Genomic DNA, 9,822 nt, shown 5'->3' with positions numbered 1-9,822 from the left:
AAGGAAGAGACAATTCATCCGAAGTTGGGTAGTCTTCTTTAGAGTTTCGATGCCTTTTCTAAGTAAACTTGCAGCGGAATGAAATATCTGTCCGTTATTTGTGTCTATTACAGTTGACATTGAGATTTTGAGGTCAGTTTTCAATTGACTAGAAGCTTATATGGCATCTTAAATAGTTATTTTGCTACTAAATAGTATGTTATATTTGCCTTGAACTTGTTGAAGTTGTTTGACAACTGAATTTCTATTGAAATAAATTAGTGTAAAATGCATTTTACATGTAGAATATTTTAAATTAGAATCAGCCGGAAGAAATGATCTATATTTATCGAGTAAGTTTAAAAGATGGACGGGAAACTATTTCAACTTTAACTTTATCTGACACGGATAAAACATTTTTAATACGCTCATCTGATTCAAACTTGAGTAATTTTTTTTTATCGTTCTAAAATGTTTTGTTGCAACAAAATATACAAGCGCTCCAGTTGAACGACTGCATTCTAGAACGTGTACAAATACCCGAAACTGAGAGACAACAGTCAGATAATTGTATGTCGTCATTAAATATTAGACTAGAAGCTTCCTCGCTCGAAAATGGGGAACAGATAGGTTTACTTGTGTAAGTTTTGTAGCATGAACGATGATAAACTGCCTCTGACTTCTTCAAATTAACAGCTATTGCATGAAACAGCTTGATGTTCACCTCATCCAATCTTTTTATGCAATGCAGATACAAAAAACGACTTCCCTAAACTGGTAAATTGACTCAAAATTTCAATCGATGTTTTTTTTTTTTTTTTGGCATATTATGCACTGCATAAAATGTAACGACTTTTGTCTTTTCTTTGAACTTAATGGACAAGTTGCAAAGGACTTGACATATCACGGAATATTTACTGAAACTATCCGTCAATTGTTTTATTTTACAATCAGACTTTTCTGACAAAGTATATTTGATGTTTTATAACGAAAAAACATAGAATATAAACATATACAAACAAAGTATGTGGCATATATCAGTGCACTTTAATTGAAAATATGTGTATATAATAGCGAAAAGGGTAGTAATTTCATATATCATTTGAGAGCAGGCCACAGACCACAATTAATTCCTCTATCAGTTCTTTATAACCTTTTGCATCATTAAAAAAATTGCACCATGCACTTTTGTCCAATTTTTTGTGTGTGTAATGTATTGTCCTAGTCCAAATATATATCCAAAATTCAGAAAGATTGAAGCAATCACTTTTACAAATTTAGCCAATACACATCCATACCCCTATTGACAAGTCAAGAGATGTTCCGAAAACTGTAAATATCACCTTTTTGCACTTGACCTAATCACTCATTCCATATCAAAATCAGTTAAAATACAACCTCCAAAAATTTATTTGACCTCTCTTCTTTCATTTCCACCCAAAAAGATTTAAGGAATGAGTGAGGAAAGGAAAGAAAAAAAATTAAGGAAAAATACACTCTAATTAAAAGGAACTATATTCGTGGACAACGAAAAGCGGGGTCATTAATTGTGGTCTTGGGCCTATTAGGGGCCTAAAACTTGACCAATTCTAATAAAACTTGGCATGATTCAAGCTTAGTATATTATAAAACAGGTTACAAAGTTTCAAAGCCATATGATACCAAATAAAAAAAATGTGGCATTTTTTATATCTGAATTTTGGGTGCTGAATTGTGGCGTTGAATTAGAACAATTAAAACTATCAAATTTGAGCTTCTAAAAACCAAAAGATACCAAAACTAACACTTTTTAATGTCTCTATGTATAAGTTAACATCTATTTAAAGCAACAGAAAGCATATTTCATGTATCAGACTTATGCAAAATGGCCAGAAGTTAATTTTATATGAGCCTGTGCCAAAAAATAGAGGTTTTCAATTAGGGTGAGGCCTTATATCAAATGTAATATTTTTCACTTACCACAATTTTCTGAAGTTGTTAAGTTATCAAACAAACTTTAACAGGTTATAAATGTACTTTTGATGGAAATATAAGTTTCAAATAGCATAACGCATGTGGATAAAATGGTCTTTAGCAATGTTATGCTTAAAAAAACAGATTGCCAGTTTAGGCCGTTCCCCACATTTGCATATTTAAAAGCATATAAATGATATGGGAGATGGAGATATACTTCTTTTTGCTAAAATCTGTGCTCAGATATGATAAAACATGGAGCCTGGATGTAACAAGACTGTCACTTTCAACTATATATGCAGACAGTATGGTCTGATGCAAAGTTTATTAACTTTACTGTTTAAAAACTGAATGAAATGTCAGCCTCAAAAGGCCAATATTTAAACCACTAGCTATCCAACAGAAGAAAGTAAAGGTAGTCTGTGAAACAGAAATGGTTAAGCAACCAGTAATAAGTGTTTTTGATGTAGGTTCAGTGCAATCTGTTTTGGAATACAACTTTTAAGTGCATAGAACTTCACATTTCACCTGCTGCGTATACTGACCGTTAGACTTAGACTATTAAAACAGCACATTTTGAACTCTTTTTATGTTTTTATCTACTGTTTTTTGTGTTCAGAGTTCACAAATAAGTTAAACAACTGAAATAAATACCACAAACACAAATAGATATCAGAAAAAAACTGTCAGAGAGAAATTAAGCATGCTGTTTTTGAAAAAATAGTGAAAAAAGTGAAAAAGCTACATTTTAGGCATTTAACCTGAAAAGTGACTTTTTCACAAAATTTCTATCAAATGAAAGTGAAAATCATTTCTTCTCATATAGTTTGACAAATCAATACCAATAGATCATTCAGAAAAGATGCCAAAGTAAAAATTCTAAATTTGCTGAAATGCACCTCTTAGGCCACAGACCACAATTAATTCCTCTATCAGTTCTTTATAACCTTTTGCATCATTAAAAAAATTGCACCATGCACTTTTGTCCAATTTTTTGTGTGTGTAATGTATTGTCCTAGTCCAAATATATATCCAAAATTCAGAAAGATTGAAGCAATCACTTTTACAAATTTAGCCAATACACATCCATACCCCTATTGACAAGTCAAGAGATGTTCCGAAAACTGTAAATATCACCTTTTTGCACTTGACCTAATCACTCATTCCATATCAAAATCAGTTAAAATACAACCTCCAAAAATTTATTTGACCTCTCTTCTTTCATTTCCACCCAAAAAGATTTAAGGAATGAGTGAGGAAAGGAAAGAAAAAAAATTAAGGAAAAATACACTCTAATTAAAAGGAACTATATTCGTGGACAACGAAAAGCGGGGTCATTAATTGTGGTCTTGGGCCAGCAAATTATTGACTTATACACAAAATCATAAAATGTGACGGAAGGCAAGTGATTGACTTCCGTGTTGAAATTCAAGATTTTTACTCCATTCTTTTTCCATTGATTTCTTAAGGTTTTTTTTCATATTTTGGTTCCGAAATTTTTATCACTAATTAGTTTTATTAAATATTATATGCTTAAAATATTATGGGTTAATTTTTATTACTACTATAAAGAGGAAACTAAAGTTTGAGTCTGAATTTGCAATTAAAATTACCTCAATTTTAAATAGTCTAAACTTCGCAAATTTTATAGATTAGAAGAAAATAAAATACTGAATGGAATATTTTGACATATAAAAATAGCTTCAGGAAAAACTATTTCAATTAAATGTAAGCAAACATACACATTTTTTCATTTTGAAAAAGGGGGGTTGAAACTCTCCAATATACTACCAGTCATTTAAACGACGTTTTAGAAAAAAAAGTGACCGTACGAAATTCTGACGACATGGCAAAAACTAAAGAAGACATATTTGTCTTTAAGTTAAGACCATTTTTAGCCGTGTGTTATTTGGGGAGATTAAACTCGCGATCTAGACGACTTTTTACACTTCTGTCACCGCACTATTAATAAAATATTATTTATGTCAATCGCGGTGTGGATTGAATCACTTTTGTTTCTGTAACTCTGTTAAATTATATCCATATGTACACACTTATTTGGGTAGAACTATAGATACATTTCTGAATCATATTCTTTCAACGGAAACACCAGTATTATGTATCAATACAAGGTAGGCATGCAACGTTTTCAATTTTTATAATCTATATGTACTTTTAAAATTAGTAAACTATCCAATTGGGTTCAAAGGACGTGCAAATGAACAACCATTTGTCTCCTTCAATAACGAACAAAACCTATGCTGTAAAGTAAGCTATACAATACCCTTGCATTGTGGCCTGGTTTCTGCTAAAACTATAAACAAATTACAAATATGGTAGACATCAAATAACGACAACCTTTAATCACAGACTCATTACATGCTTGTGAGCGCATATCACTTCCTCCACCGTAGGGCAAAGGTTTAACAGCATAATGCTTTTTCGTCATAAAGCTGCTGACATATTTATTTATTCATATATACTGTCCTTTCATATATATGTTTGTGGTTTTAGCATTTTGAAACTCAATTCATCAGATCGACAAAACACAATACAACGAACAAAACAAAAAGACCTTAGTAAAGTGGTTCACATCAACTGTATGGAAAGATAAAGATAAATATCTACTTTAAGATGAAAACAAAACCTTTTTCAGATGGTAATGCTAATAACGATAATAAAAGTTATGATCATTAATTTTTTTTTTTGTTATTATTGTTAGTAGTATCATTATTATTCGAATTATTGTCATTATTATATTATTTTCTATTTTTTACAACCGTTATGAACTATTTCAAATAAAGTGGTTTGATTTTGCCCCAAAAAAGACAAAAAGCTCAACAATCTAACTACCTGGACTATAATTAAATGCTCTATTTCCTGTTCTTAGGAGAATGTTTTTTCTTGGCTTCGCGTTTTTTGCACTGAATTTTTAAAGGTGTTTTGTTTGTCCTATTTCAGGGCATTGCTATTTTATATCAATATTCATAAGATCTTTACTTATAATAATATAGGGTTATTGCATGAATATTGGGGAATATTGTCCCAAGTAGAATTTTATATTACACGAGCTTGCGAGTTCAATATATGTTCTACGAGGGACAATATTCCCCAATATTCATGCAATAACCCTTTTATTGTATAGCAATATAATATTTGAAATCAAAAGTTGGTTTAAACTAAGATTTTGTCGTTGATGGCGTCATGAATTTTGAAGATTTAATGCACTATTGCAATATTAAAATTTATTGCACGCTAACGTTTGGTTACTTTCTGTGGGAAATATAATATTGCTATACAATAAAATGCGTTATAACGTAATGGAAAATTAATGTAAAGTCGACGCTCATAAAACACAAGACCATTACCTCTTATATAAGATCATTATATGTTTTATACATTAACAGTCTTTAAGATAAAAAGGAAGACTAAGATGGATGAAGAGATTGCACGAAAACATTCAAACATTTCAACAGAAACTCAAAAAAGGTACACAATTTCTTTAAAGTTGCATTAAAACACAGTTATAGCTTCAAAATTCATAGCGCAAAAAAAATATAATGTTTTAATTTTAAAATATTTTATTAACAAGAAAATTATATTTGTAAGTAACAAATGCATATTAATTTTGATTGAATTATTTATATACAGTTATTCAGCTTATTCAAATAAACATATAGACATCCGTCCACTCTCTTTACATTCATAACAACTTTCTTAAAACACACTCGCAGTATCTTTATGAAGCTTTTACACGATAGCAACAACACAATTATATCATTTTGTTTTCATATAAACAAGAGATTGTTCCCTATATTCGTTTTCAATTACATATTTCTTAAAGAAATCAAATCATGCATATGCAGAAAGAAGTGCAATGGAAATAGCTTACATTGAAAGTTTGTTTATCTATAGTCGAAGGTGTTTAAGAGTTTATCTTAGTTTACACGAAATACAGTTAGTACATAAAACACGATGTTCAAATCAAACCAATGCACACAGTACCTTGCATTTATACACATATTTTTGAAAATATTGCAGGACCATTCAATATACACAATCGAAAATCTAGAAATATTTCTTTCGAAATGCAACATCAAGAATAGTTAAAATCTTTCAATAATTTAAATATAATCTGCTTGTCAACCTATACTAAAGATTGGTATTAATTGATGAAAATGATCATTATAAAACATTAACTGTTTTCCAACTTAAGATATCAATGGGGTTACAAAAGATGCGTGAACACAGAGTGAGAGGGCCGAGTGAAATGATGCCGATTGCTGAAATTGTCAGTCAAACATGTGTTTAATTTACTAATGGCTATTGAAAGCAAGGTTCTTGTGGATATTTACCAAACAACCAAAGCAATTAACGATACAGTAACTTGATTGATCTGTTATTCTGATGAATTTAACAACCAACCCGGTGGCAGTGAACTGAAACATAAGTTGTACAGTTACATGTTGCTATAACTTGGAATTATCCATTTCAACAAAAATGATGAAATATTCTTTAAACAATCAGAATCAAGACTATTTGTATCCAGCTTTGCATCTAGAAAACTGCTTCTTTTTCGATTAGGGCTAGAAAATGTTTCAACCGAAAGATTCAGGAATTTTGTTTGGAATTTTCCAAAGCTGTCCATGGTTCTTTGCTTAAATCAGACCGAACCAAGCTTTTACATAACAACCAATGCACCATCAAAACTATGTTTTGCTCTGAATTGTAATACTGTATTAGAGCCGATTTAATCACCATTCGTTTTACTAATATACATTTACTGTTCAATCTTGAAGAGGATTTTTTTATATATAAATATATACACATTGATGATTAATTTAAAGTAATCTATGAATCTTTCGAAAGTATATAAATGCAACATCACCTTCTTGATAACAAACAGTAAAATGCTCTTCCGGTTTGACTGATATAGAACTTTTCATTCGACATAGATTGAAACCAAACCTCTCCTGCTTTGTATGATTGCTTCTTCCTCATAGTTTTTTTCGGCATGATTTCTTCACAATTTGTGAAAGCGAAGGCAACTTATTAGAAAGCTATAAATCTGTTGATTCCTTGAATATATCGAGATTTATCATCACTCTCTTGCCGTTAATGGCCGGAGATGGTGGAACTGAATTTGGAGTGTCTTTTTGTGCTGCTTCTGTCATTGCCGACAATTTGTGCTGTAAATGTCGATTTCCTATTTTCATATTCCTTTGTTTTAAATATTCTAATTGCGTATACAGTCTTCTAAATTCCTCCTGTAGAATTTAAAGAAAGACATTTTTAATTACCTCAATATTTTCAATATACTACACGACATAAGTATGGTGAAAATGTGAATATTTAAATTCAAAATACTTGTAGCACTGATTCATGTCGACACACAAATTATCAAATCCGTTTCTGCATTCATTGGTAATAAATACGTTTTCTCTTGCAACATTTCATAAGAAGTTGTAAAATATTTGGTCCGTTCTATGATTTGTTGAAGTTTGTTACTGCATTTTCTGTTTATGGTGCATTTTCAGTTACAATATTGGTCATATTTAACGTTTGAGTTGCTTAGAATTCTCAACCATAATTGTGAAATATTTTCATAGATTTAAGATCAGAATGAATTAGCACATCATTGAAATTTTCTTAATCTTTTGCCTATGAATTATGTAATGTAATCAGTTATAAAAAATATACAATAAAAACCGAAACAGCTAGACTACATAAAAAGGCATAAGATAAGTACCTGGATATCTTTCTCTAATAAGCTTTCACATTCTGCATCGTCAACTTTGTCAGAATAGCTAATGTTATTTGAATTGTTTAATAGATTTGTGTTATATGTATTATTTGGTGATTTACTCTTTTTTGATCCACCTTTACTTATCATTGTTGTGTGGGAATTTTCATCATTTTTCCCTCTTCTATATATATGGTAGGCCTGAAACAAATAATACATATATATAAATGTTGTCATTCGTTCAAATGAATAGTACAACACCAAGCATTTTATTGATGTAGTGATTTACTGGAACAACAACATTTTATCGAAGATTCACAAACACAGAAATACTACCGAATCTGATCTTTTACTATGTAGTTTATCGAAAAGTGAAATTCAGGAAACTATAATTCCGATTCAAATTCGTAAGCTTAAAACCTTCATTTGTTAAATATCATTCATACGCTATACATGATAAACAATATAAATCGATAACAAGATATCATAAATAAATTAGAGCGTTCAACCATTTGCCCTATACAAAACAGACAGGTCTTAGGTTCAGTTTGTTAATTTTAACAATTCCTGCACTAAAGTGCTGGTTATTGCATGACGGCTCTTCTCGCCGATATTAAAGAAAATAATACAGGATACTTGAGAATTAACATGAAAAAAAAAATCAGAACTATAACGTTTTGTCATATTTCAATTGTAAATGGAAAGAAACTGGATAAAATAAGGTAATTATGTACAGAGTTGGCAATTGAAACTTATAACTCTCATGACTGTTTCGTCCTTATATCAATGTCTGGTAACAGTGTCTCTATGTTCATTTATAGTGAACAAGACCAAAAATTACAAATTAAGAGGGCTCAATCACGAATCAAATAAACATTTATTTTTTACATAACTTTTAAGATATATCAAATGAATTAAAAGACCGAGAACAAATATTTTGGTACAATGACTGACGCAAAATTATAAAATTGCTCACTCGAACATTCATAAAGGAGAAGAAAGGAAGAGGTAAAGTTGTTTTTTTTTTTAATAATCTTTAAAATTTTATTAGTATGAACTAAGGAGTAGGAAATATTAAAAAAAAACAATAATTAAAAAAGCATGGTAGAAATGTTAAATCAGTTAATACATGGCTGATGGCGACAGACATATGATGTGTTCACTCCCAGTTGAGTTCATCATTTTTGTTTCATCAAATACTACCTTATCTATACTTTCAAGTGAATACTAATTAACATAGTTTTCTAGGGGGAAATGAGCACCCACGAAGCCGTATCTAATTTTCAACTGACATGTTACAACACATTTTGGTTTTGGGAATTTCAATTTATAGATTACAGCATAGTTACATATCATTTGCCCATTGGATAGAGTTTTGTGATACGGAAGATGACTAGACAGTCTGTCCTCTTCATCGAACTTTGCTTTATATACATATTGTATTGGTATTAAGTAACTAATTAACGATGAATGACTTCGAATTAACAATCTGATTCATTTGCTTATAGATTTTTATCATTATTAACAATAACATCTTGTCAATGGATAATTACCGAAACATATTTCATTTAACGTCGATTGTTTTGTTCGTTCAAATTTCGTCATCTGTAATTAATCATTGATAAGGTTGAAGGCAATGACCCATGCTGACAGTTCTCTCGAAATGATTTCTTTTGTCGAGGGACTTTGCACTGAATTCAACCATCTATATAAACTTGCTAAAACTTAATCAAACAATTCCCTGTACACATTTTAGAAATAAATAACAGTTAAATATCACTTCATTATTTAAATTTGAATTTATGTAACTGAAAATGAATCCCAGTGCAAATAAAAAAAATTGCGTTGAATTTTGACTGGAATATACATTTTGTGTTTAATTTGAAGAAACATAGCCAATGAAATCCTGGTATAAATCAATGAAAAGTTTACGATTAAATGTCACTTGAGTAACACACAATGTGGAAAGGCTAATATATACAGGTTCATTCATTTCTGATCACATCTAAGAAATATTTCAATAATTTGGAACAGAACTGTTCTATAAATAATAATAATTTATGATAAACTTGTTGAAAACTTTTCTAAGGTAGAATTGTCAAAAACTTTCTGTCAGAAACATATCCGAATAATTGTTCTGGAAACTG

General features: G+C 30.2%; 1 protein-coding gene across 1 annotated transcript in view; it reads right to left on the bottom strand.

Annotated features, from left to right (window-relative positions):
• Nucleotides 1–5,507: 5,507 nt before the first annotated feature.
• The window catches only part of LOC143080766 (metabotropic glycine receptor-like), a 66,278-nt gene continuing 61,963 nt past the window's right edge, over nt 5,508–9,822 (bottom strand). Inside the window, exons 12-13 of the mRNA XM_076256788.1 lie at nt 7,682–7,876; nt 5,508–7,199 (exon numbers count right to left, since the gene is read on the bottom strand). Coding sequence (XP_076112903.1) covers nt 6,993–7,199; nt 7,682–7,876 — 402 coding nt within the window. The 3' untranslated portion in view covers nt 5,508–6,992. The remainder of the gene's footprint in view (nt 7,200–7,681; nt 7,877–9,822) is intronic.

The sequence above is a fragment of the Mytilus galloprovincialis genome, chromosome 6, assembly GCF_965363235.1.
Source record: "Mytilus galloprovincialis chromosome 6, xbMytGall1.hap1.1, whole genome shotgun sequence".
NCBI lineage: Eukaryota > Metazoa > Mollusca > Bivalvia > Mytilida > Mytilidae > Mytilus > Mytilus galloprovincialis.
Note: the sequence above shows the minus strand (reverse complement) of the source record. Positions and strands in the feature narration are given on the sequence as shown.